This window comes from Lonchura striata, chromosome 2, assembly GCF_050655825.1.
Source record: "Lonchura striata isolate lonStrDom1 chromosome 2, ASM5065582v1, whole genome shotgun sequence".
In the NCBI taxonomy this organism is placed as follows: domain Eukaryota; kingdom Metazoa; phylum Chordata; class Aves; order Passeriformes; family Estrildidae; genus Lonchura; species Lonchura striata.
In genome coordinates this window covers 16,755,000-16,782,787 of record NC_140704.1, presented here as the reverse complement: position 1 = coordinate 16,782,787, position 27,788 = coordinate 16,755,000, and the positions used below count along the sequence as shown (strand labels likewise).

The window sequence follows — 27,788 nt, the reverse complement described above, 5'->3', positions numbered from 1 at the left end:
GGAGGCGGTGCCGGCGCGGCGGGGCTGGGGGACACCATGGCCTTGCGGTGGTGGTGGCGGAGCGGCGCCTGGTGCCGCCGGGCGCCGCCGCTGGGCTCCGTGCCGAGCCCCGGGCCCCGCGCCCCGCCGGCCCCCAGCGCGGCGGTGAGTGCGGCGGCGCGGGCGGGCGCGCAATGAATGGGGCGGCGGCGCCGGGCCGGGCGGGCACCGCGGCCGCCGAGCCCCCGGCGGTCCGAGCCCCGGCGTGCCGAGCCCCCGGCGGTCCGAGCCCCGGCGGTCCGAGCCCCGGCGGTCCGAGCCCCCGGCGTGCCGAGCCCCGGCGTGCCGAGCCCCGGCGGTCCGAGCCCCCGGCGGTCCGAGCCCCGGCGGTCCGAGCCCCGGCGGTCCGAGCCCCGGCGTGCCGAGCCCCCGGCGGTCCGAGCCCCGGCGGTCCGAGCCCCGGCGGTCCGAGCCCCGGCGTGCCGAGCCCCGGCGGTCCGAGCCCCGGCTTGCCGAGCCCCGGCGTGCCGAGCCCCCGGCGGTTCGAGCCCCCGGCGGGAGTGGCTCCGTGCCGGGGGGTCCTGCTGCGGGCAGGAGCGCGCTCGGTGCGAGGTTAAATTCCGGATTAGGGGTTTTCAGCGCTGTCAGTGTGTGAGGCTCTCGGAGCCGGCCCTAGGTGGGAGCAGGGGAAGTGGTTCTCGGTGTGAGATTTTGAAGGCGTTTGTGTGATAGCGCTGTGAGTGGTAATGGGGGCAGTTTGGAGCTTCTTCACAAGGCCGGGCTGCGGCTGTGAGCCTGGCTGAGGTGCTCTGGCTGTCCTGGCCCGGGACAGGGAAGGTGCTCTGGCGAACGCGTCCAGCATCCCGCAGCAGCCGCTGTTAGAGGCTCAGGCTGCATGTGAAGGAGGGAGTCCGTGCGTGCCCGCTCTGTTGGAAGAGCAGGGAGACATCAGCTATTTTTAGCAACAGAACGCGGTGAGAGTCCGAGAGAGCGACTTGGGAATGTCTCAGCCATAGGGCTGGACACTGAAGTCGGACAGCAATGGATTGTAGATCTGTGATAAGTTTGGGCTCCTCACCTTCCTTTGTATCCTTGCATGGCCTTGTGTAGGCAGGGAGGATGGAAGAGTGCCCTTGAGCCATTACAGTGCTTTTGTTTGTCTCCCACTGTCCAAGGAGAGAGAGACTTTACTTTAATCCGCGGATGAGGAGACGCGGAGGCACGAGCAGCAGGTCTCCTTGAACGTTTCTGTGTGAGTTTTTCCAGAGGCAGTTCGGCGAACACGTGGATTGCAGTGATTTTGGGTTGGCTCAGCCCAGCATTGGGCAGGGCTCGGTACTTCCTGGCAGCACTCCCAGGAGCAGAGTAAAAGCTGTGCTTCCTTCCTCAGCCTGTGTCTGCTGGAATCATGGACCTGGGACTGCGCCTTCCTTCCCCCAAGCTCCTGGGCTCTGTCTGCAGGGAGGGATCATTGGAGAGATTGCTAGATTTGGAAGTTAAATTCTGGACATCTAGCAGGGAAGATGGGCAGGTGTAAATTATTAACAGCAGGCTGAATTGAAATTGCTTCAGGGGAAAACAAGGATATGATTTTCTATTAGTTTACTGAAACAGCTCGTCTTTTTCTCTGTGCCTTGACTGGTGCAGTCCAGATTTATCTGCCAGGCAGGAAATATTTGAAAATTGTACCTTGCTCAAGTGCAAAAGCAAGGTTTTATTGGAGCAGCTTTGTTAATTTAATTGATAAGCCTCCTGGGCTGGGCCTGCAAGGGGAGAAAGTCCAGTGCTCCAGAGTAGAAGAGTCAGTTCAGTGCATCTAATGAAGTGTGCACTCATGTCTCTCGTGGTGTGGAAGTGGTTATGAGACTCCCTTTGCTGCTGGGTTGTTAAAATGGAGAAATAGACCAATGGTGATGGATACTTGTTTTTTTTGTACTCAAATGTTTTCTGTCAGTTTAAAGTTCTAATAAACTTTCCCTGGTTTTATTTTGTGCAGATATGTCACATTACCCAAAGAAGTTCAACTTTCTCGTTTCCAAAAATATGTAGTATATTTTGGCGGTAAGTTGGAGATTCACATTGTTGTGTTGTGGTAAGGACATAGTTATTGGGTGAACTGGGTAGTTACACTTCTGAGCTGTAAACTTTGAAAATAAGGTCATTTACTCCAGTGTAAGCTGCTGTAGTGCTCAGTCTGAATCTCAGTCGTCTATCCTGGAGAGTAATGGGCAAAGCAAGAATGTTGCAAGAAAATACATACTGTTCATTTTGCTAAAGGAAACATTAGAAGAAAAAGAAACTTGGAATCCAGGAAACAAACAAACAAATCTTGTAAACTAGATGCATCTTACTGCATCCAGGTGGAGCTTTTACCCTTTCCTGATGAACTTTCCTAGTATCATCACCCTACCTGGAAGTATTGATTTAATTTATTATGTAGCTGGGTATGCAAAGGAAAAATACCAAATCTAAATCAGGAAGATTTTTTCAGGAGTTTACATGAGAGGGAAGAAACAGAATAGTTGGGTTGCCAGACCTGTAGGCATTATCTCCAAATGTAGGCTACAGTATCCATAGTGTATTCAAAAGGAATAGATCAAGAGCAAGGTAGTGTTCTGTGTCTCAGGTCTGGGATCTGTTAAGGGCAGCGTGTGTGTGTGTTTGCCAAATGCACTTTGCCAGGTTCCAAAGGTTTATTATCATCAATACACAGCTTTTCTGTCCTTGCACCTTACTGTCTGTCTGAAAAAGAGTGGTTTGGTGTCTTAATATATTTTAACCATTTGGTTAAATGTGGTGTGAGGGGAGAGGAAGAGAAAGAAATCTTTTCAGATGTTTCTGTATGGGAAATCAGGGGAACTTGACCTCTAACAAGACTACTCTCTTGAAAAACACTGTCACCAGGTTTCAGCATACAAGTATATCCCACTGGTGCAGCTGCAGTAAGACAATTAGTGATGAAAAATACCAAGACCCTTTTCAACTTGGTAGGAAAGACTTGAAGAATCTCTATGAAGATATTAAAAAGGTAAGGGATTTTGGTGGCTATGCTGGAATGTCATGATGATTGTTTTTAATAGCAGCCCTCAGTTTGGAGAATATTTATTTAAATGATGTTATGTATGTTTATGAACAGCTGAAAATTAAACTGAAGGTAAATGGAACATTTCTCATACTTTATAGAACCAGAATGCAATTTTTTCTCTTGATTTGCAGTGCTGGAATGCATAATTTACATTTCATTTTACTCATAGTAATTTTAAAAACAACTTGAGCTTACACTGGGTGGAATGAATGCAAACAATAAAGTTATACATGCATACTGTTTTACCTACACCAAATGGACTGACTTTGTGACTTCTATGCTAAAATGCTCTTGTCCTTTTTATAGGAATTGCTGGTCTCTGCAGCAGAACTTAAGGAAATGTGTGATTATTACTTTGATGGGAAGGGAAAGGCCTTTCGACCAATGATTGTGGTGCTAATGGCTCGGGCTTGCAACATTCACCATAATAATTCCAAGTGAGTTGGTCACTTTCAGATGCACACATCATGCTCGAAAGTTATCATTCTTGTGTTTCTGAAAAATACTTTATGAAAATAAAATGCTCCTCAGTAAAACCTGAATGTAAGTTCCATCTTGAAGCTGTACTTTTGTCATTGTCAGTACAAAAGGAACTTCTGGGTTTATTACATATTTCCATGTGTTAAATCATGGACTATACTGCGCGTGTAATCAGGGTGGATAAATAATGTTGCTGAATTAAGATATTTGTAAGGCTTTTAGTCAATTCTACCTTCTTGCATAAATGCTTTATTTGAACCTTTAATACTCTTTGAAACTATATAAATATCATTAAGTAATTTTCATTTGTAACCACTGCTGTTCCTATTAAATTCTAGGTAAGAAGTTTGCTGTGAGAAGAGGCCTTCATAGATTTTTTTTTTTTTTTTAGTAATTATGCAGAAAAGCTATTAAAGAAGTGGTATGATTATATTCAAAGCTGTGAGATTTTGAAAACAATAAGAGTTTTTTTCCCCACCCTCTAGTGGCAAGTTTCTACACTTTATGTAAGATTCTAAGCTAGTTAGTCTGGTGTAATCCTTATGATCTCCAAGTCACTTGAAAGCAGTTTTAACTGAGCAGAAGATCATGCTTGGCCTGTATTCTGTATCACTCCTGAGTTTGGCTCATTGCAAATGCTTCACTCCACACGTTCCTGTCAACTGCTGTGTTTGCATTTCAAGGAAAGATGTTGGCTGGAATGTTCTCTGCCTTCCAGCTATGCTTCCAGTCTTGCCTTGTATGGAATTTCAAGGAGATAATCTTTGGTCTCTTTCCAGAAGTGTTTCTAGACTAATTTGGCGGTCTTAAAGGATTTCTCTGAGCTCTTGCACTGTTTTCTCTCTGTAGGATTAGTTTAATTCCTTGCTGGACTTGATTACTCCCTCAGAGCATGGCATGTATTTTGTTGCGTGGATAGCACCCTCCACCCTGTACCCCCTGCTATGTGAATACAATTTTGCAGGAAAAATACTGAGCTGGCAGCATCCTTTCCTGTGTATGCCAGTTTCCCTTGTTTTAGGAAAAATCATCCAGGATTACTGACCTTTGCTTCAGCCAGATTCTGTTTTCAGTTCAGGACTGCTTCTTGTCATTGACTCTGAGATAGCAAAAGGAACAATATTGATTGTGAAAATCCTCGGGGATGCCTTTTGCCACTGACTGGCTTAATATTTTCATGAATGATCTTGACATGAAAAACAGGAGTGTGAGGATGGCACTTTTTCATGGCAGAATCCTTCTTGATGATCATCCATCTATGGTGAAATGTAAGGAAGCACAGTAAACCAAAACTTTCTGCTTGAGCTTGTAGGGTCTTAGGTGTCCCATTAGGGCATAACCCCAGTGTGGTTTGCAACCATCTTTGTTATGAAAAACCTCAAAGATATCCTAGCTTGCATCAGCCATCCAGTTCAGCTATGGGAGTGTATATCACACTTCCTGAAATCATCAGCTTGTCTGATCCTTGTGCTCGGAATAAGTTAAGTCCAGCTGGCTTCAGGGATGGATTGCAAAGATAATAATGAAGATTGAAGACTTGTGGTCTACAAATTTATCAGGAACAGGGTGAAAGAGATGCTTAAGATAAAGCATTATGTTTCTAAGAGAATGGAGATTTAGGAGGAGATGTTTAACAGGGACAGTGAGTTTTTGGAGAATCTTTGGAATCAAAATGATGGTAAAAATAGTTTTATCTCATTCTAGTGTGTAGCATGACAGCTTATGAACAAAATCATGTGTGCAGTACTGAGAAGGCTGGAACTGATGTCAGACAGTGTGGGAGTTGAGCAGTGAATCAAAGAGAGGTAGCAGTAGAAATACTGAATTTGCCTGTATGTTCAAAGCATATTTGCTTTGTTTTGGCATATGTATATGCTCGTGGACATATTCTTGTCCACATGTTTTGCTGTCTCAAAACTGTCACAACCAGTTTTGATACCTGCCCTGTGCCAGTAAGAAAGTGCCACATATGCCTGGGGCAAATGTTTGCTTTGCAGTAGCCAGCCCTCAGCATAAGTCCTCTGATTTCTAGATGCCTGTGTCATTTGGCAGTGTTTGTACATCTGTTGTGGTTCTAATCAGCACCTCCAAAATATGTTCAGTGTTTAAAAAGCCTCCTCAATAGTCTGAATGTTCTAGTACAATCCAGGCTGAGTCACCGTCTTTGTCATGGTGCTTTTGGAATGAAATTCTGAGTGGCAAGAACAGGAGTGTTTCAGCAAAGGAATGGAATGAAATCTCAGGGTATTTACCTTCCTGTTATGTGCTCTGTGCCAATTTTTCCAAGCCTGTGATTGTAATGAAATATCCCGTATGTTGATACAAGTCTTCATTGTGCTGCTTGTTGGTTTGTGCATGGTGACCAATGCTTTTGAGGGTTGGCATGGCCATGCAAAAGGAATTTACATTTGTACTCTGGCTACCCAGTTCCTGTGAGTTGATAAAGTTTTATGGGCATTTTCTTCTTTTGCCTTTAAGCTGCTTGAAGCAGACAGTCTTCCTTGCTCTGGGTATACATATACTTTAGTTCACATTGATACTGTGATGGATTCATTATTGTTCTTTCTTAAAGAAACATTGTCTCCAGGTGGCAAATTGTTCTTCCAACTCCAAGTTCTTTATGTTTGTGAAGAAAATTGTGTATGTAGAGAAGTAAGACTGCATATTTTTAACTCTGCTGCTCTTCTACAAACCTGAGGGGAAAAATACTTACCTTACCTTCTGCTTCTCCCAGTTTTTTTAAAACGTTTTTCCACTTTCAATTTGTCATTTCCCTTGAAGCATTTTATCATTCTTTTCCTCAGTTAATACTGATTCTTATCTCAGGCTTGTTTTCCTTTGTTGAGGCTTTGGTTCCCACATGCGTAATTGAAGAAACTGACCTCAGTATCTGTAGGTTTGTAGGGTGAGCCAGTATCCTGTACTGTTCATCCCTAGCATTTTTATTTACTTTTCCCTCTGGGGTTTGTATTGCTGATGTTCAGTTTCTGCACCATCTTGCTGCTATTCTCAACTGTAATATAACTTGCTGGACCCAGCATGATTTTGCTTGTTTTTTCATTTTCTTTTCTTCTTATGTGCAATTTTTGTATAAAAGGTAGTACTTTTCCTTATTTGGTTGTTAAAATAGCAGTTTAGGAAGGCTACAGGTCCTGATCTTACAAGGCAGTCCCAAGAGAGCTCCTTCTCTTTACAGAATCCCTCCAGAATAGCTGAGATTTCTCAGGAGAATGGAATGGCCAGGTGGCTCTGCCTGCAGGTTAGGTGACATTGATCATTTATGTTTAGATTTGAATGAGGTGAGGTATTTACTATACCCTCAGCAGGTTAACTGTTTTTCTAGAGTGAGGTCACTTTATTGTGGTCATAATAAAGAAAATTACAGTTGTAAAAAAAATTATCTGAATTGCTACCTAAAAGATAAGTGATTGAAGTGTGTTGTTTCTTTTCTGTTGAAGTTCCAAGTGTCCTGAGTCCTACCCTCTGAGTCTTTAAGACCCTTGTGCAGTGGCTTTTTGCTTATTGATAGCAACTTTGCTTTGTGTGAGAGTAAGAATTGTAAATATGTTAACCCGGGGTCATGCAAACCCTCAATTTCACACATCCACTGCTACTTCTTCACATACCTTTGTGAAGAACTTCACAGAATTAGCACTTAGCCTGACAGGAGCTACTGTTCCTGTATTCTCCAAAGGTGTTTGCAAATGAGAGATTTTATTTCTTTTTCTACAACTAAAAACAGAGAGGCAAATAAGAGAGGGCCAAAGAAGTACAAAAATAATAGGTAAATCAGTGAGCACAAAAGTTTGGGGTGGGAGGTGAGGGAAGGGAAATATATTTATCAGGGTGAGAAACAAATAAAATGGCATGGCTAAACTCGATGGACTATTTTCTAAAGATAGAACCTGCCAACAACCTTAGTTCCCTTTTGTTTCGCTCCTCCAAACTGTCCTTCTCAAAAGCCCAGGGTGTCAGCTGCTCTGCAGTTTTCTCTGGTGTTAGCACATACTTTCTCTGTGCTTTCCCTAGTTTGCAGTGCCCTTCTGTGTCACAGACTGTTTCTGAGATGATTGCTTCTTTCAGTGACAGGGCCTTAGCAGGAGAAAGATGCTTGAAGAACTTTGGCCATAGCACAAAAATTTTGCAAGTTCTTATGCTCATTTTCTCTCCTTAAACTGGCAATATTTACTTACTGGCAAACACGTTGCCTCCAAGCTTTTTGTTGGAGAGTGTAAATACTGGTTTGTGTGGTTTTGAGTTCTCCCCTCACTGCTGTTGGGTGGTTTTGGTTGTTTGTTTTTTGTTTGTTTTGGTTTTGGACAGGGATATTTGGAGGGAGGTATTTGGGGTTTCTTAACCTGTATGGTCTGCCTTGGCTTGTTCAGTGTTCATTAAACAAGTTCTGTAATGGAAAACATCTATAAAACCTTATCACTGAATCAAGCAGGGGGTCCTACTGAAAAACAGAGCATGATTAGTTGTATAAAGTATCTGTAAATATACATAATATCAGGGCATCTTTACTTTGGGAATGACCTAAAAATGGCATCTTTCCACTCACTGGATTTGCAGGGATCTGTTATCTATTGAGTTACTGCCACTTTTTACTTTTGTTTTGCAGGAGAAGCTGAATGAAAAATTGCAGGGGATGAGAAGGATCCTGGGCTTTTTGTCTTTTCCCCTAAAAGTAGGCATGCTCTGATCTAGAATTAGTCTCACAAGATGCATGTATGAAACTACTGGAGAACTTTTTTTTGCCAGCAGTGGGAGGAACCTTGCTTGAGACTTTGTGGAAATAATAGTTTAAAAAATCCTTCAGATTAAATTGTCACATTTGATACAACAGTCTGGAAACCATGAACCATGAACATTCCTATGCCATTTTTAGTCATTGTCAGAGATAAGATAGAGTATAATGCAGAACTCTTATGAACCAGCTTTTGAAGTAACTGGTTTTATTCTGTCTTCATACTACTGAAATATTTCAGTGTGTTAGTGAGTGTTGACATTTACTGCTGCTTCTGAGCAGGAAGTCCATTCTGCTGACATAATTAATGAAAAAGGGAATCCCCAAAAGGAGAACAGTGCATGAAAGAGGCTGGAGATCTTTACAGTTTTTTGAAGGTAAGTTTTCTCCTACTTAGTAAGAGTAGTTTGTTGTGGAAAACTATTTACACTGAACTAGCATTTGATTAAATCACTAGTCCACATTAAGACTTGCCTCCAAACAACCATGAAGGTTTCCAGCTCTTATTTTCTGTTGTGTAAAAGCCATATTTTCACAGCCTATGTGCTACCCATTCATCCTGCTATTGTTCAGGATGTAGAACTCCCACTGACAGCAGTGCAGAATTCTGTATTGAGGTAGGTGTCAGAATGCAGTGTTATGTCAGCAGACTGCAATATGTTCTTTCATTTTATGATTAGTCACTACATTTTAAAGGACATAGGCAGTGCAGGAAAGTTTTAAATTCCCTTAGCTGAGCTGAAATTATCTTCTGTTTCTTTTTCTGTATTTCTGTAAAATAGTATGATTTTCTCTGTTGTCTGTGTACCAGAAGTACAGTATTTATATATCAGAAGTAGTTTCTTTTTTGTGTTGTGGGTTTTGGGTTTTTTGTGTTACTGTTTTGTGTGTGGGGTATTTTAAATGTTCATGTGGACTTGTTACACCTATGAGGCAAGGCTGACTGGGATAGCCATTTCTGGGATCCTGCATGTAACCCATGATGAAAACAGAAAAATACCAGGAGATGACAGTGGAAGCTGGATACTTAAGGGTCCTTTGTGTGAGCTAGGTTGGCTCTTTTATGTGTTTTTTGACAGTTTTTTTCTCTAGATAATTGCTTCTGTGTTCTTACTTTACTTTCTTTTCACCTAGTTTTTTTAAAAAAATGTAGTGTGACCTACTGAGAGTTGAATCATCAGTGTTAGATCTTCCCAAAGGCTGAGTTCCAATAAGTGTTAGATAGTTGGTGTTTACAGTCCTAAAGCAGTTGCAGTAGAATTCTAGTTAATTCCTCATGTTTCTGAAGAACCTCTGGGGTTTTAAGGTAATCAGGTAAGATAAAGATAAGATCTATGAATTATGTCTTTCAAATGTAGAATGCAGGTTTATGTTTCTTCTGATCTCTCCAGCTCACTGGAGTAGAGTCATCCAGCTGTAGAGAGTTTTCGATGCCACAAACAAGTTTATTATAGGTAGAGCAACAGAGATAAGGAAAACTTAAAACTCAACTGCAAAGTTACCTGGCATTCTTTTCTCTGCTGTTTTCCAGACTTCAGTCTTGGAGCCAAGCATCCTTGGTGCTGTTGCTATTTATTGCAGCCTGGATTTAGAGGGAGTAAAGTCAATAATACAGGAGTTTTGCAGTACTGCTTATCCAGCAATGTAGAAATAGGCCTAATGAGAACAGACTCATCCCTTTGCACTTACTCTACTAATATGATCTTACTTCATCTTGTCTTCCTAATTCCAGGTTTGAAAGAAGGGGTCAGACCAGGAAAAAGCTGTGACAGCTGTTTTTAGAGGATCATTTTTTATTTGTTTTTTGATAGAGATTTTGTAGTGTATTGCAGGATATGTAATTGATTTAATTATTTGACAGTTCTTGTTTTTTTCATTTTAGGGAGGTGCAGGCAAGCCAGCGCTCTGTGGCCATAATTGCTGAGATGATCCATACAGCCAGTCTAGTTCATGATGATGTTATTGATGATGCAAATTCTCGCAGAGGAAAAAGGACACTTAATCAAATCTGGGGGGAGAGGAAAGTGAGTTTGCTAATACGTGCAAGACTTGCCTTTGAATTTCAGTAGAGCACAAATACTTAGAGGTTTGTAACGTTATTATAGCTAGGTTTTGGAATATGTCAGAAAACATATGAAGAGGTGTGCTCACTTTGTGGGTGAGACAAATGTGTTTTCCTTTACTGAACTGTTGGAAGCATTAGATAATGAATGGTTGAAGTGTGTTAGTGTTGGGCCTGTTCAGCCTCCAGAAGAGACCACTGAGAGGGGCCTTCATCATAAGTGTCTGAAAGCAGTGTCAGGAAGATGGATCCAGGCTCTTCTCAAGTAGTAGGACAAGAGGCAGAGGACAAAAACTGATGCACAGAAGTTTCATCTGAATGTGAACAGATTGCCCAGAGAAGCTTTGGTGTCTCCCTCACTGGAGAGATTCAAGAATCATATTTATACAATCCTGTGCCATGTGCTCTGGGATGACCCTGCTTGAGCAGGGAGGTTGGACCAGATGACTGTGGCCCCTTCAACCTGGCCCATTCTGTGATTATTACTGATTTTGCATTCCCTGTGCCATTCTCTGCACAACAGCAGAGAACTCTTGCAGTGCTGTTGAAGTACTTTAAACCTGTGCCTGAATGCTGATTCAGTGGTGAACACAAAAATGTTTTCAGTCTGTGGGAAATTTTTTTTAATTGGTGTTTTCTTCACAGAGCATTACAAGAAAGGTCTTCACCAGAAAATGCAAGGAAGGAACTTGGAGCAATTCAGAGTTCACATTGTGTAACAGTCACAAGAGAGAGAACTAATAGAGAACTAATGTTCAAATAGAAAACTAATGTTCAAAAAAACTTCATGAACAAACACATATTGCATACAGGGGAGACAGTGCTTATACAGAAAAATATAACCAGTACTATATGATAGGGATTCAAAAATTACTCAGATTTCAATATTTGGTTATGTGTTGTTTTTGTTCTTAAAATGAGATATTTGTGCTTTATGTAGGAAAGTTATGTAATATGTGTAGATCTGACAAATAAAGGGAATTGTATAGTCTGTAGTAACACAGGAAAAGACTTTGGGGATCACCTTTTTGTTGTTGTTGTTGTTGTTAGGCTGTTCTAGCTGGCGACTTCATCCTCTCAGCTGCTTCTGTAGCTTTAGCACGAATTGGAAATACCACTATCGTCTCTGTTCTAACTCAGGTGATTGAAGATCTGGTGCGTGGTAAGGTTTTTTCCTATTTTTATCTTCCCATTTGCTTGCCTAAGCTGTAAACACACAAATAAAACCTCCCATCTGTGCAACTTTTTAGGTGAATTCCTCCAGCTGGGTTCCAAGGAAAACGAGAATGAGAGATTTGCTCACTACCTCGAGAAGACTTTTAAGAAGACAGCGAGTCTGATAGCAAACAGTTGTAAAGCAGTATGTACGTCTGTCTCTTCTGAAGTTAACATACCATACTGTAAGCTTCACAGCTCAACTAGTGTTGCTGTATGCTCTGGAGACCCTCCAAAGCAAAACCTTGAAATGGTATTCTGCCAGAATGAGAATGGGTTTAAGTCTGTGAATTTTATCACAGTTCAGCTGTGTAGCCTCCAATATTGGTTTTCACTTTTTCTTTCAGTTTTTTATTTATACACAGATTTATTGTTATTCTCAATAGAATCAAAATAAGGTTCAAACAACAATAACAGTGGCAATCATCAATTGATGAAATTCTGGAACTTTGAGACAGTGGTTTTAAACTCAGTTGATCACTTTGAGCCTATAATTTGATTTTAAATCTTCTTTGACGTGTGGCCCTACTCATTGGTGCTGAGTGAGACCTTAAGTAGTAACAGTGGGAGGAAACAAGTGTTAGTGCTAGTGTTAATCATCTTCCTTTGTTTTCAGGGAACTGGTGCATTCGTGCAACAGACAGCAGTTGAAAATTGCTTTTATCAAAATGATTACATAGAATGAGACACATGGATTTCAGGGGAAGGAAAATACCTTTTATTCTAGTTGGAGGAAAAAAATTAAGTCTGCTGGATTATCACTCATATTAATGGCAGTATGACCCTGACAATTTTCTTTTGCAAATCTTGTTTTATATCAGTAGGCATCTGGACTAGTAAAGAGCATCACATTATTCTGCTACCTCAGAAAAAACATACCCATGTTTTAATATTCATTTTGACAGTCTGCCTAGAGGAATCTTTGCAGAAGGAAGAACTCACATTCGCACTGGGTAGATTCTCCCTGCAAATGTGCTAATTTAAGCTTTTTCCTTTTCATGACTTGCAAGAATTAAGGATTTAAGCACTTCCCTCAAGACTGAGGCTATGATCCTGGTCAAGGGGGCGTTTGGCTGCTTTTCTTCTAGTGGCTGGTCTGAGTTGTTCCATTGCTGAATTGCTGGAATTTTATATGCTGTAAAATTTGTGTTAGAAAGGAAAATCAAGAGAGAAGATCTCTCTTCATGGCAAATCCTTATTGCTGCACATAGTACCAGTGAGTTGAATATGTATATTTCGCTCAGTTTCTTTCTGCATGGATTAGGAGAGCTCTATTGATAGCAGTTAAAGGGGATTTTTTTTCGGGGGGGGGATTTGGAGGGTATTTTTGGTTGCATGTGGGTGTTGAGATATTTTCATTTTGATTGCTTTGGCTACTAAGAAATGAAATCAGAAGGGAGTTCTGTTTTCTGTAGCAAAAATGGTAAGCAGGATCATCAGTTCTGTCTTGAAAGGAAATTCAGTTAGGGAATCAAGAATATTCATATCTAGTTTTCAGGGACAAAACTAAGAGGAGAGACTGTGGGTTTTAGAAGCAGTTCTGTTCCTGTTAATGATAGGAAAACCTGATTTGTTGCTGTGGTTGAATAAAATACAAGTATTAACTGGAAAGAAGATAGTAGACAAGTTCAGGTGGCACCTTATTTCACAGTGCCATGCTTTAGACATGGAAGAGTATTCTTGCAAAAAGGAATACAATACTCCTCTAAACAAGACATACACTGTAATCGATACATTCTGTAGCACCAAAGCATTACTGCATTTAAATCAAAATTCTTTAAGTTAGGACTTAGGGAGAGAACAGTCTCTTCAAGATGTTAAGAGCCATCCAAGTCTCCAGTTTTTCTACAATAGTTCTGCATGGGGGAATGTTACCAAAGTTTTAATCAAAGTGTATTTAAAAGGAAGCAGTGGCAGATGGCCCAGAGTCATTGAAGCCTTAGTTACTGCAAGGCATTTTTCAGAGAAACATGAGGTGACTTCAGTTCAAGAATTCAGAAACAATAAAGCTCAAATGGAATTTCTGTTTAGTCATCAGCTGGAGGCCAGCTGGAGATAGCAAAATAACCTGAGCAGGTTTTCTCTCTTTTTTAAACCCTGCTGTAATGTGAATTCCTGAGCCTCATAAAGCTGTTTATATTTTGCATAGTATACTTTCAGATGAGGGATTAAATTGTGCTTGCTTTGAGTGTAAGGGTGCACTAGAGGTTCTTGATTTCCATATTGAGAGGAAGCTTGTGCCTCCTTGTGTAAGGCAGGGCTGTGGAAGGGACTGAAGAAGCCAGTAGTCTGAAGAGCTTCCTGTGAGCTCCTGCTCTAGCTAGTTCCTAGTTTGGTGTGTGCACAGGGCTCCATCAGAAAACCCTACCAGCATGTGGAACTGGTGCCTGGGAGAGTAAGACCTCTGACCCCCACCAGCAGAACTGAATCCCCCTAAACCAACTAGACCTGCAGGCTGCAATAATGTCCAATGGCAGATGTAGGGTAATAGCACAGCACTATCAGATATTATGGTCAGCTACTAAATCTTCTTACTTACTATTTAAAATACAGTAAGTCCTTTGGGGGTATTTCTTGTGCTGTGAAAAAGAATTATCACATATATTCAGGCAGATAATCTTTGCTACTGAAAAGTACAAGTCTACATATATAAGTACTTTATTAACCTGTTAAAATATTAATCACGTGAGAAAGGTCAAATGCATGAAAACGTAGACTCAGGACAAGATAGTTGTCTGCCTTGTCTTGAGTCAAGACATCTCCCTCCATCACCCCTTCCTCAAGAGTAGTTCCCAGGAGGGTTTGAGGAGCCTGGAGAAGTCGGTGGCACTCCTGGCAGCAGTGGAGGACAAGCATGGGGAGGGGGCATCACTGCCAGTGCAGCAGCACATCCAGGGCAGTGGCTGTGAGACCACATACAGGACACCCATGGGCACTCTGCAGGCAGTTCAGTGAAGGGCCACCCTGAGGGCAGAGGTTGGAGCAAATGATGTGCCAAGAGCTGGCTTGAGTCTGGAGTAGGGAAGACAAAGGGGGAATCCTTCTGCTGTCTCCACCTTGTAATTGGAGGGCATAGAGAGGATGGAGAAATGTGTAGTGAAAGGACCAGTTGTACTGTGGAAAAGTTCAATTAGGTTTGAGGAAAAATTTCTCTATGAGGTTGGTCAAACATTGCAACAAGTAGCTGAGACAGAGTGTGAGATTTTACATCCTTGGAGATACTCAGAAATCAACTGGATGCAGCTCTGAGAAACCTGATTGAACTGTGAAGTAAGCTCTCCTTTGAGCAGATGACTTTCAGAGTTTCCTTCCAACTTAAACTATTCTATGATTCTTCTGGAAACAGGAACACTTCTGTCTAGAAAAACAGTGGTGGGTGAGCCACAAATGAAAAGGCAGTAGCCTTACTTCTGGAGATGGGTGTGGAGGAGAATGGCTGGAAAAGGGGAAGATTTTACAGCCTTTTTCTTTCCATGGAGTCCACAAATCTAGGACTACAAGAACAAACATCTCTTGTAATGTTTATTCAACAATATTCTGGCCCAGCAGTGGGTTTTCCTCTTTGACCTACAGAACACTGGTAGAGATGTGCAAATGCTTTCAACTCCAGCTGCTATATTGCCACATATTAAATATCAGAGCAGGATGTATCTACCCAGAGCTGTTGTATTTTATGGATGGGAAATCCAGTAAAGAGGCAAAATTGGTTTATAGTCTCTCAGAAACACAACAGAAACAACTTTTTTATTGCAAAAAGTGTGTTTGAAATAACACCAAGGAGATTGTCCTGCTTTGCTGGATTCAAAGAACTTTTGCAAAAGAATTTGTTCCATTTGGTATTAGGAAGGATTTTTCATCTTGATTTAGTGGAGGACAGGCCTGAATTCTTGCAGGATTAAATTTGTCATGAACCAGTCATACCTGTTTGGGGAGCTTTAGGCTGTTTTCAGAGGGGGAGTTTTATAATTTAAACACACATCACTGTATTGACTTGGTTATCCTGACTTGTATTTGCAAATGTGGGTATTATCCCAGAACATCCCAGCACAGCTCCAGTTAAACTCCATATGGGAGTGACAGGCTGCCTGGCTGCAGCCCGGCCAGCGTCCAGCTGGGGGCAACAATCTACAAGAGCAGTTTGAGAAATTGCATCCTGAAGGAACTCCCTGATAGACACAGCACAATCGCAGGTTTATTATGTGGTCGTGGTCAGAGGGTTGCTCACTTGAGGATGACTGGCAAAACAAATCTCCTGAATTTTTAATTTTGTTTTTGTCTGTGAACAAGAACTGACCTTTCAGGTTAAATGAGGAAGCTCTTTTCTTTATACAGCACTTCCTCCCACCCTCTGCCAGCTACTCCCTTTGCCATTAACCAGGATTTTGCCACTGAATTCTGTGTTTTAATCCTCCACATGGAATAAAACGTGGAGGTAGGTAAGGATTTCATTAGAACAGGGTGGATGCAGTCCCCCTGCCGTGCTGGTGTTATGTGATTTATATTACAGAAGCAACCAAAAGTTTGCATGGTACAGCAATAGATATTAGGTCTTTGGACAAATACTGCTATTTAAGAAACAAACATCAAAAGGAGGATAAAAAGGCAAAATGTTGTACTTTTATAGTCCCTAGCAACATCTATTTAAATATCTCGTATTTGCAGTTCACTCTGTTCAATAGCCTTCAGACTCTGTAGGATTATTAGAGATTATTTTCCTGCTATACTGTCTTCCTCTTTTAAATAAATGTGGAGAATGCATGATGCTGCAAATTTCTCAGTTATCCAGATTCCTCTGGGGTTTAGTTATTATCTACAGATGCAGGTTATGACTGGGAAGTATTCTGATGCTCAGATAGGAAGTGCACTGCTGCATGAAATCATCTCTCATTTTATGCAAGTTTCATCACATTTATTAGGATATAATGTTGTTTCTTATTTCCATCTTCATGTTCACTTTCAAAGCTACTGCTGGACTTACTTTTAGTTTGGGGTTGGTTTTGGGGTTGGAGGGGTTTTTTTACGATCCTAGCTTACACAATCTTAAAGAGGAATGCATATACATATGTACACAAACAGACACACACACATACTTGTTTTTATATTGTGTTTTCCTAGAATATATTTTTAGTCTTAAATAAAATGTATCTTCACACCTTGCATTGGTCACAACAGATTTGGAATGCCTGCAATAAACCAGGGTGGATTTTTGTCCACTGTTCTAATTGGTTTATTGAAGGTTGAAATAAATTTGAGTATTTAACCAACCTCATTTTGCAAAATGTATAATCAGTACATAAATGCAAAAATGCCCTTACTTTGAGGCAAGATATTAATTTTCAAACCTTAGTGAATATCCTGTATTTTAGTTTTGTGGAGTTTATTCAGCAAAATTTCTGTCTCCCAAGTAGTAAAATGTTTTGTTTATCTCAGTTTAGTGATACTTTTGTGAGCTTGGGTGTGCTTTCTTCATTTGCTGTCTTTTCTTTGCCACTAATTATCCCTCAGTACCTTTGCCTGCAAGCTAATCAAGTCATCTTCCTGAGCAAGTCAGATACAGTTAACATCACCTTAAAAATAATCATCCTTATGTCAACTGCCCCTATGGTTCTACATATCCAGCTTTGTGATCTTTCATGAGACATTTAATGTCAATTTATCTGTTGTCTGACCTCCAATTATCCCCTGGCTGCTTTATGTATGTAATTAGTTTAATTTCCCCATCACTGGACTGCATATGACTACCACCCTGCATGTGAGGTGCATCCACATTTCTTCTCTCTTTATCCTTGCATGGCTATTTCTAAGCCTGATAAATATTTAATGAAGCTAATCTCTTTGCAGATGTGAATGTAGTTTTAATACTGCACTGCTGTTCAGCCTTGTTTTCTAGTAAGGTTGGCTAATTGTGTGTCTCCATGAACTGAGATAAGCCAGAATGTGCTCGAGTCTGCTTTTTTTTTGCCTTTCCCAGATCCCTCCAGCCTGTGCTGGCTCTGTCACACCGATGGTCAGGGGCTAAAAGTGGATGCTAACTAAAACTTTCTATTTACTTGGGGTTTTTATCTTTTCAGGTTTCAATTTTAGGCTGCCCTGATCCAAAAGTTCATGAGATTGCATACCAGTATGGAAAAAACGTTGGCATAGCTTTTCAGGTAGTGTTTTTGTTGAACTAAATGGAATCTAAAATCTAAACTTCTCCAAAGTGCTTTAGAAATAAAAGTGTCTGTCTTAATCCTTCCTAGAAATCTTGTCTTTAACAAGGATTATTCTGTTTTAGCTGATTATTCTGATTTAGCTCTAATACTTAAAAAAGAAATTTTAAATTATCTGTATGTCTACTATTTTATTAGTTGATAGATGATGTGCTGGATTTTACATCGTGTGCTGACCATCTGGGGAAACCAACAGCAGCAGATCTCAAGCTTGGATTAGCCACAGGCCCTGTCCTATTTGCTTGTCGACAGGTAAGCCAGCAGGAAGCTGTTTGCTCAAAATAAAAAGTGTAAGCTACTCCTCACAGCACCAGCTGAAACACATCAAATCTCCAGTGTCAGTGATGAGAGTGGCCTGGGCACATGTGACAGATCAGTGTGTTCAATATCAGATGGATTCTGTGCACACACAAGTTATGAGAAACACCTTCCTGCACAACTCTACTTACTGTTAGGCTCTTGTAGGTATTCAGAGAGCTTTAGCACATTTTGTGTAGGTTATTCCTAAGTAGCTTCTTGCTTGTGTTTTCTCCTGAGACATCTTCTTCCCAGGCTTGACTGTGCATGTAGGCTTTTTTGTCTTGTTTTGGGCTTTCTATCCATCTGGGGCCAAGAATTGAAACCTCTGCCTTGCCTTTAGGTGGGTACCTTTATTTATTAGATTTGATCTTTTCATCTCTTTGTCCTCAAGTCTTATCCATTTACAAACATGAGCAGGTTTCCTGTCTGAAGGTTGGATAAAAGGGAGTGTCATAAATAAAACAAGCTTAAAATTGGTCAAGATTTTCAGTACCTTAAAAATTATTTGGAGGAGCAAAATGAAAACAGAAGTGTGAATAGCATGGAAAAAACATTAAAATTGATGCTAATCCATAAACAGGAAAGAAACTATTTTAATTCCTTGCTCCAGTGTCTTGTTCACCAGAGGCAAGCAGATTTGGGACTTAAAAAGCAGTCCTTCCTACCAGGCTTCACAGTGTGATACAAAAACTGGCACAATTAGTTCCAGCAGAGCTCTCGTATATGAGCTCTCGATGGAATTGCTTAGAGCTTGACATGGGAAAAGGTTTAAATAATTTTTAAAAAACCCAACCATTTTGACATTTACTTCCCTTTCTAAAAGATCCTGTTGTGGGGGGAGGTGGAGCATACACATCTGTTTGCTTCCTTATCCTTTGGGCATTCACAAGGATCTGTATCTCAGAAAGGACAGGAGCACAGAGTACCAGCCACCTGACAAAGTAGATGAATGCATATTGAGAACAACCTTCTCTGTGTCCTCAGTGTCTCCCCATACTCATCTGGGGGATTCACAAACATGTTCTCGAATCATAATTTCAGAATTGTGTCATCAGCAATTGGAGCTGTCCAAAGAACAGTGAGGCACTCAGGTAGAGATGGAGGATGGAGCTGTAAAACTGTTTTTGTGTGTGATAAAGCCATGTGTAGAAGGAAACAAGGCAGGTTGCAAATACCCAGGTTTTGGCAGAGAATGGGTGACATTGATTGTCTTGTGGGTGTTGAATATTCCAATTTTTAAATTAAAACTATTAATTACTAATTTGTTTGGGTTGTCTCTCTGACTTTGAACTTCATCCATCTTTTAATTAGCTTTACAAGATAAATTAGTTCATAATATAGAAATAAAAAATCTGTAAGTCCTATTTTAAAATCTTGTTCTTTGTAGGCCACTTTAAAATGCTTTTCCTCATTTATATCTTTGATAGATGGGAAGTGTACATTTTTGCCTTGAGAGATAATGACCATCTTATAAAGTTTTCTGCATTAACCAGAAGGCTTCTTTGCTGTAAATGTCCTGCTGTTTTCAAGACACTGGAAGAATAGCACTACAGACTTAACTGATACATAAACAAAGCATGAGTGCTAAAAATGTGGAGCTCCTACAGACACTTCTGATGCTAATAAAAGACATTTCATATATTTGTGTCTGAGAAAAAAATGCACGACCCAGGACTTGAAGACAGTCCAAAGTGTAATTATTAATCATAGGCTGTCTTTTCAGATTAGTATTGCTGCTATCCTTTCATGTAGCTGGTACTCCTGGAATTGTCTTCCTGACAAACATTTGTTAAGTTTTTAATGTGCTCTGGATCTTCAGTGACAGATGCCTTTTCTTCTATCCTTTCCCCTCCCTCTGAAATACACCTTTGTGCATTAGAATATTAAGAAGAAAAAAATGTTTACCTTGCTATAGTACCTATTTATTCAGTGTTTAAAGTTAGCTCTCTCAGTAAAAAAAACAACACCCCATTTATTTTTTAAGGAAATACACTAGTGTATGTTAGTTCTAAAGTGCCTCTTAAACGAGTACAGCTGAAGAATGAAGGTTTATTTTTATTAAAAGCATTCCTATTAAATAGTGATGTGCTGCCCACTAAATATGCAAAATTGCTAATAACAGCTCTGCCTTACAAGTTTGGGCATTTTCATGTCCTTTAGTGCTTAAATATAAAAAGTGATCCCATATGCATCCTATATAACTGTAAATATGAATAATGTGAAAACTGATTGTATGAACACTACAATTAAATTGTCATTACCTGGGAAGGAAGCTAGGATCTAGAAAACGCCATGACTTTCTTCTTTTAGATAAAGTATGAGTCATCACTGAGCTTCTGAATGCATCTCTTAAGGCCTATGAGTAATAGGACAATGCCACAGCACTGATGGGTGCTTATAAAGCTACAGTTGCAGGAAAGGTGTTCAAGGAAAGCAGAACATTGTTTACAAGTATATGGCAATAAAATCATCTTTGTTTGACTCTAAAACAAAATACTTTATAGTCACCATTCTTCTCTTACTTAAAAAAAAATCTGTGTATATATAAAATACTAGCACAATGGAAAATGCAAGAGAATGCAACAGCCAGTGTTACCACGAGGGGATTTTACAAGTTGAACTGTACAATATCGCAATAACAAACATTCTGAGTTCCTCTGTACGTGTGGGGGCAGAGGTGCTTCATTTAGGAGTGCCAACATTAACCATCATCTGTGCCAGAATATCTGATGCAGGTTATACACCAGGCAGTAGCCACATCAGAAGTTACCACACTGGAACATCTGCTTAACATGATAAAATGGCAGGTGCTGACTTCTGCTACCAACTGGCTACAGCTAGCAGAGCCAGGTTAAGTTTTAAATGCTAGGGCTCTGCTATACTGTAGTCCTGTGCAGACTGCAAGTACAAGCCTAAAGCTATACCTGTAACAACAACAGTGACAGGGGAAGAAGGCTGCACTTTGGTGGTGTTCTGACCTTAGCACAGCAGGCACCTACATGGAAAACAACTCAAAAGCAAGTACAAACCCTTCTCCCTTTGTGCTTAGTTTCCAGAAATGAATGCTATGATAATGAGGAGATTCAGTAAGCCAGGAGATGTTGAACGTGCATGGAAATACGTGTTGCAGGTAAGACTGATACCAAATATTTCTGCTGTCCCTGCTGCTCAGTCTGAAATTCATTGCCTCCCAAGTAAAATAGCAGGGCTGCATTGGTAAATACCTGCTGAGTAGCATGCAACGTACAATGCCAAGTCAGAACTCCTCAGCTCTCCTACTGGCACAGTGTTTTAGCAGAAATGCTAGGTATTGAAGAACTTAATTTTTTTTTTCACGTCCAACAGCATAAAATCCACATAATAAGTAAAAAGCTCATGCATGAACTCAGTTCCTCCAGCTGAGGTATAGCTGTATTCAGCAGCTGGTATAAGTGGCATGTAATTTCCAGTCAGTCTTGTAACTGCAGTGCACACCCTACACCAGTTTTAAATTACTCTGGTCTAAAAAGACTGAATACTGGTCTGTGCAAAATTATTACCTATTTTTCAGAATAGCATGGGGGTTTTGTACATCTCTATTTAGGGCAGGAGGGGAAGGGATAAACCATTAGTTTCTACTTTGTTATTAATACCAGTGCTGTTTTGTAATGGAGGAGTTGCTGTTTTAGCCTGGATGAGTTTCAGTACTTTGACAGTTTGGGGCAGGTAGGTGGCCTTTCCTGATTACACAATGAATCCTCTTCCTTTCCCTGTTGGACTATAATGTATTAGGGTACTTACTGTCATTAAAACTTCCTCCTGTGACTGGAAGAGGCAGAAGGCAGGAGGAGGCTGATCATTCATTTTCTCTCCATCTCCTTCCCTCAGAGTGATGGTGTGCAGCAAACGACCTACCTCGCCCAGCGCTACTGCCACGCCGCCACGCGCGAGATCCGCAAGCTGCGGCCGTCCCCCGAGAGAGAGGCCCTGGTGCACCTGACAGAAATGGTTCTCATGCGAGACAAGTGAGAGACCACCTTCCACTCATTCTGGCAGCTACTTTACCAGACTGTGCCTAAATTTATTTCAAAAGTTATTTGCTTCCAACACAAGCTACCAAAAATTATTTTTTTAAAAAGAACCTCCTTTTTTTTTTTTTTAAGTTGTACTTTTTTTTTTTTAAACAAAAGTTTAAAGTGTTTTACTGCAGGAAGCCATGCAATTCAGAGCAAATCAAACTCTGCTGTACAATTGTTTTAGTGGGGGCTATTGATTGTGAGGGATGGGGAAGATGTTTACATGTTGATGCACAAAGGCCACAATGAGAATAAATGTAAATCAGTGTATGCAAACTGAAGCTGTTCCAAATTTCACTTGTTTACACTAATAAATAGAACATGCATGTACAGGAGCTGGTAAACTCCTCTGAAGAGAGAGGGTTTGAATGTTTCCCTGGCTACTTAACAGAAGCACCTGGAATTGTATATATATAGACAGACATGTAAAAGACTACATGTGGATTTTAATTGGTTATTCATCAATGAGTTCAATTCATGCTATTGGTGGCTACTTGCTAACAGTTAACATGATGCAGAATATGAGATTGTTACCAAATGAATGTTTCTGTTCAGAAAATGAAAGGCTCAGTATTTCTAACTCAAACTAAAAATGAATGATTCACCAGCCAGTCAAACCTGCAGCTCCATCACTTTCATCACTCATTTATAGAATATATTCTGTAGCACCCTAGAAGCTGCCTTTGAAGTCCCAGACACATTCCTCTCTCAGTAATTACCCAGTACTACCACATTCCTTCTCAGGTTATTTCAGCCACAGAATCTGTAGAGCAGGGAAGCACACCCTCTCTGGCTATCTGTGCCTGTGATCCCTTAACAATGACCAAGTTCCTGTCACTGTGTTCCCCTGGGTGCTGTCTGGAGCACAGCCTGCTCCTGCTCCCTCTGCTCCGTGGGGCACACAGAGAGAGTTCCCATGCAGAACTGTCAGCTGCAGGTGGTGTCTAACTTACTGCATACAGGTAACTAGATTCAATCAAGAACCCTCACTGAAACTAACTGGGCAGAAAAGAACTTTTAAGAGTATGTATAAGTGTGTAATTCAGGTTTCAGATCTAATTTATTTTCCCTCTGTCAGTGATAAAGTCATGTTACAAACATTTGCTTTTTAGTACATTGATTGCCTGGGACAACACAGCCGTGATGTTGCTACGTTAGCATTCCAAACTTCTTTGCCAAGCCAACCAACAAAGTAATGGACAAGACCTTTGGTTCACTTATATATTTATGAATGGAAAAAGTCATAATGTAAATTTACTCATTAAAAAAACTTGGGTACAAATTACACATACATAAGACCACCCATTTTTTGAATCACATGGACACCTTAGACCCAAACAACTCATTGTAATAGACTTTAGTGAGAATACTCCAGGTAAAGATTACAACAATTGGAAGCATCTTGGATTTTTAAAAAAGTATATTTCAATACATAAGTCTGTATGCATGCTTTAAACAAATATAATTCAAGAATGAGCAAAGAGTCTAAACAAAAAGTAATATGACCAGCACTAACATTAAACTTCTCATCCAGGTTTTAATATGTTAGTCTAACGTAGTGTTAGTTACCATGCTGTACTGAAAAATGTAATGGCACAATCTGATCATGGTTCATTAAATATTATACCCTACTTCCCCATAATAATTAGGCTGGTCATAAAATTAACAATGCATAAGTAAATAAGTATAACCAGTTATAGACAGCTGCTTGTTTTACAAATTGCCATCAGGTAAGACATACTGTCCCCAGAGACTCAGAGATGGACATTCAATCATACCATTAAAACAGTATGGCCTGAAGAAACGGGCACAAATTTTTGAAAGTATATTAAGACAATTCTGTTAGCTTTTAGTTACCCCTTGTAAATAATCATGGTATGACTTGAATACAAGACCAAACTTTGAAAAGCAAAGGATTTTAATCGGCATAGTGCATGATTGATTCAACATAATTCCCAGGAAACAAGCCAGTTACTCGATTGCAAACTCCTTCATACCAGCCGTCATCGTTCTTCTTTATCACATAAATGATTGCACCCTCCATAAACGACAGCTCATCATCTTTGTCCTTTGTATAGTCATATATAGCAACAACTGTGGAATAAACAGGAACACATTTAGCATTTTATTAATAACAACAGTATTAAAAAACAATTGTACTTCAGAAAATATTAAAAGATCAGTTCACTATCGTGGGATTTTCAGTAATAAATTCACATGCTTTTCCTGTTGAACACTAAGCCCAGAAAATGGAATTTCACTTTCCTTGCAACATTAGCTAACACTAAGTGGGTGCTGGCTACATTGAACACTTCAGTTAAACTGCTGACAGAGAAGTACATCCATCCAATTGGGACACAGTAAAGTGGAGCTTACGGACACTTAAAAGCTGAGTTAGGGAATATGACTTGTGTGGTACCCATTTCTGACCAGATAACCTCAAAAGCATGTAGATCTCTTTATATGAATCTCTAGATTAGAACATGCCTAAAAGGATTGTACAAAAATAATTCCACTGAGGCCCCTGCTGGCACATCAGTGTGCCTTTGCACACATTGCTGCTAAAGCCTTTGCACACAAATTAATGGGCATTCCTACACAGCTTTTATTGTCGTAAGGAGTTCTCGCATTACTTTTCAAGGAGCTGCACTGAGTGCAAATAGGAAAGTTGCTGAAGAAGAGTGTAGAAGAAACATCTGCTATTTTCAGTACCTGCTTGGTACTACCTTACGCTTACTAACCTCCTTACTAACCTTGCTATGTGCCATTAACAAAGCAGAGATTTTTGCAAGAAAAGAATGTTGCCACCACCAATACTGGAGTTAAAAACTACCACTGTGAATATTGAGACTTCAGACATCACAGCCTTTTCCTTCAAAAGTTAATATGGATTTATGTGATTAATCAGCTTTATCAATTTCAAGAATCCACTATTTTACACCGACACATTCTCAGCTATCTGATGTCTTTATGCCTAACAATGCTGTACTGCATCAGTTATTCTTATCCCATGGGTATGTCCTGCACACAGTCCAGCTCAAGTGAAGAGGGAACACAGGAGCTCTGCCACAAATATCACAAGTACCTGGCCCCATTTTGTGCTCACTGCAGCTCCAGTCAGCTCATGAAACAACTGGCAGCACTGCTGCTGACAAAATGGTTAGTGCTGCAACACAGACAACTCCACAGGCGGGTAATCTGCTTGTCCATTATTTATGGAAAGAGATGTTTACTATGTGACTTCATACCTAAGCACAGTTCACAGTTTGCTGATTTGGAGTCACTGATAAATCTCCAAGGAGGCCTCAACACATTTTATAGTTCAAAGTCTAATAATCCACTCTAGTAATCTAGTTTTCTAGATTAATACAGCTTGGAAGATAAATACAGCTTGGAATTTCTGTCTATTTTGCAGCAGCCTGTAGATGATTGCCCAGCAATCCTGAGGTAGGTACATACAGCTCAGCTCATCAAAGATGAAAGCCATCCAATTTACACCTGCTTCTTTGAAGAAACTTGCTTTTTCACCCATTCTAAAATGCCTGAAGGTATTTTATAATTTGTCCAGAAGGATTATATTTTACCACATTAGGTGTAGACACAAACTATGGTTTGAGTTCTGACTTAGGAGGGACAATGACTGTTTTCATCAGACCCACCCTAAGTCCTTCTTTCCCTTCAGACACCATTAATCCCCTGATACTGCACTAACACAGCTGCAATGCTTCTTACCTTTCTCTATGTAGTTTTTAGGTGCCCAAGCAGGATCTCCATCTGCATAGGGATCGCTGTACTGCACAACAGCAGCCTCCTCATCCTCATAATCCACAGGTGGTGGGGGTGGAGGAGGAGGAGAATCATCAAACATCGGCATCTCATCGGGAGGCGGCGGCGGGGGAGGAGTTGGGCTATCAGCAACTAGAAACATTTGGAGATTATTGTTTTTTCTTAAATCAAGACAGTGTGGAGATGCAAACAAACCTGAGGCTGTATACTGTAAATAAGAGCTGGGGGAGACAACACACACAGCATGCACTATAATACCATGCACTGATTAGAAACAGAGGCTTTGTATTAACAACTACAACACACAACTATATTTGTTATTAGTGGTCCAATCTATGTGTAAATGCTACTAGAGTCAAAGCACATGCTGCGGGGCATAAGCTGAACATCAGCAGAGAGGAAAGCTTCCTGCTCCAATGTCCATGCGCTGCAGCGTTAGCTATGGAGGACTCCGAGAGGCACCCTCTGAGCCAGGCAGCAACAGGCCTCTGACGGGGCCAGCAGCTTGATTGGTTTTTAACAAATCCTTCCTAACAGTCCCTTCAACTTGCTTCTGAACACTGCTTCCTTGGATTCCTCCTCTCTCAGAGCTAGCATTAGGGAACAAAAAGATCTGGTGTGGATCATAAATACTAGTCTCTTCCCTTTTTTAAGATTTAATCAGGTAAGAGGAAGCCAAGTAGTCCTTCAGCAGAAGAAAAGCTTTGTACAGATCCTTATCTTGCAGACTAGCGTGTATGTGCACACATTCAGGAGTCAATTAATAAATGGAAGACTACAACAGGCAGCTGCTGCTCTTAGAGAAAAAGTGCTCAAGGAATTAAATGTATAATCCAAAATGTCAAATCCCTGCCTTGAGATTCTCCAATCAGCACACTTAAAATTTGCTTTGGGAAAAACAGAAAGGCATTATGGTACAAATCACTTTTAAAATCAGTTCAATAAATTAGTTTCCAGTAATGCTGACAGCAGCTGGCAGTGAAATAGAGAGATGGCATACTCAGATGCAGGACATCAAGTCACTTCGTCCTACTCCTAGCGAGATGTGGTCCACTACACATGGACGAAGCCACAAGTTACTGAAAGGAAGCTACTGTTACGGACATCAGTTTGGTTACATAGCAACACAGATTCATTTTCAAGAGATCTGGGATTCTGCACACTGAAAATATAGGCTGAAAACCACTGCTCTAGGCAGGGTTTGATGGAACAAGGCATCAGGCCCCAGAATGTGCAGCTCCAGCACACAAATTCTGAAAAGAAAGCCAAGCAACAGAGAAACAACACTGCACTGAATGAAGTTTGAACTGCTGATAGTTACAATGGCACTGGAGATTAGAAATAGGGTTTTTGTTCACTTGAACACTTTTCACTTTTGGCTGGTCACTACTCTAGTGGTGACTTTGCTCTTCAGCCCCATGTCCTGTCTGGGTCAGACTGGCTGCACTGGGACAGGCACTGGCTGCCAGGGGCGAAAGGGGGCAGGAGCTGCTGGGGCAGGGGCTGCCTCAGCCCAGGCATCCAGCCCACTCCCTTCCCTTGAAGGGCCAATTCTCCACCTGCAAGACCAGCTTCTCTTCAGCTTGACCAGCTGAGCTGAACACCCCACAGCTCTCTCCATCAATAAGACTGGCTGCCACTGTATTAGTGATTCCTCTCCCACACAGAAGCCCATTTATGTCACTTGGAGACAGACTAACAAAGTCTTTGGCGGAGTGAATGCTACGTCCTGCCTGTTAGTGAATAGCACTCACAGGCAGGCTTCATTAATCCACCACAGACACATGACAACACCGTTTATGAATGGACTGGTTTTGTGCTGCAGTTTAGCACATCTTCAATAAATGTATTTCTCCCCTTAGTTTCT

At 40.9% G+C, this 27,788-nt stretch overlaps 2 protein-coding genes across 17 annotated transcripts in view; one reads left to right on the top strand and one right to left on the bottom strand.

The window, feature by feature from the left end:
- Positions 1-26: 26 nt before the first annotated feature.
- Positions 27-22,411, top strand: PDSS1 (decaprenyl diphosphate synthase subunit 1). 2 transcript variants are annotated; one of them, XM_021533107.3, is made up of 11 exons: positions 27-141; positions 1,976-2,040; positions 2,884-3,007; positions 3,371-3,501; positions 10,174-10,315; positions 11,404-11,515; positions 11,604-11,713; positions 17,640-17,720; positions 17,919-18,032; positions 21,130-21,210; positions 21,948-22,411. In XM_021533107.3, exons 1-11 carry the CDS (start codon positions 37-39, stop codon positions 22,086-22,088), a joined length of 1,206 nt encoding a protein of 401 aa, XP_021388782.1. In that variant the 5' UTR covers positions 27-36; the 3' UTR covers positions 22,089-22,411. The 2 variants fall into 2 exon arrangements, with proteins under 2 accessions (XP_021388782.1, XP_085421422.1); XM_085565296.1 differs by having other exon boundaries at positions 27-144.
- A 765-nt stretch (positions 22,412-23,176) lies between these two features.
- ABI1 (abl interactor 1) overlaps positions 23,177-27,788 on the bottom strand; it is a 76,406-nt gene continuing 71,794 nt past the window's right edge. For 12 of the 15 annotated variants that reach the window (XM_021543049.3, XM_085565223.1, XM_021543052.3 and 9 more), the window contains 2 exons: positions 25,868-26,053; positions 23,343-24,229 (listed from right to left, as the gene is read on the bottom strand). In XM_021543049.3, coding sequence (XP_021398724.1) covers positions 24,054-24,229; positions 25,868-26,053 — 362 coding nt within the window. In that variant the 3' untranslated portion in view covers positions 23,343-24,053. Of the gene's footprint in view, positions 24,230-25,867; positions 26,054-27,788 lie in introns of all 15 variants that reach the window. The other 3 variants (XM_021543053.4, XM_021543047.3, XM_085565202.1) reach the window with 1 other exon arrangement.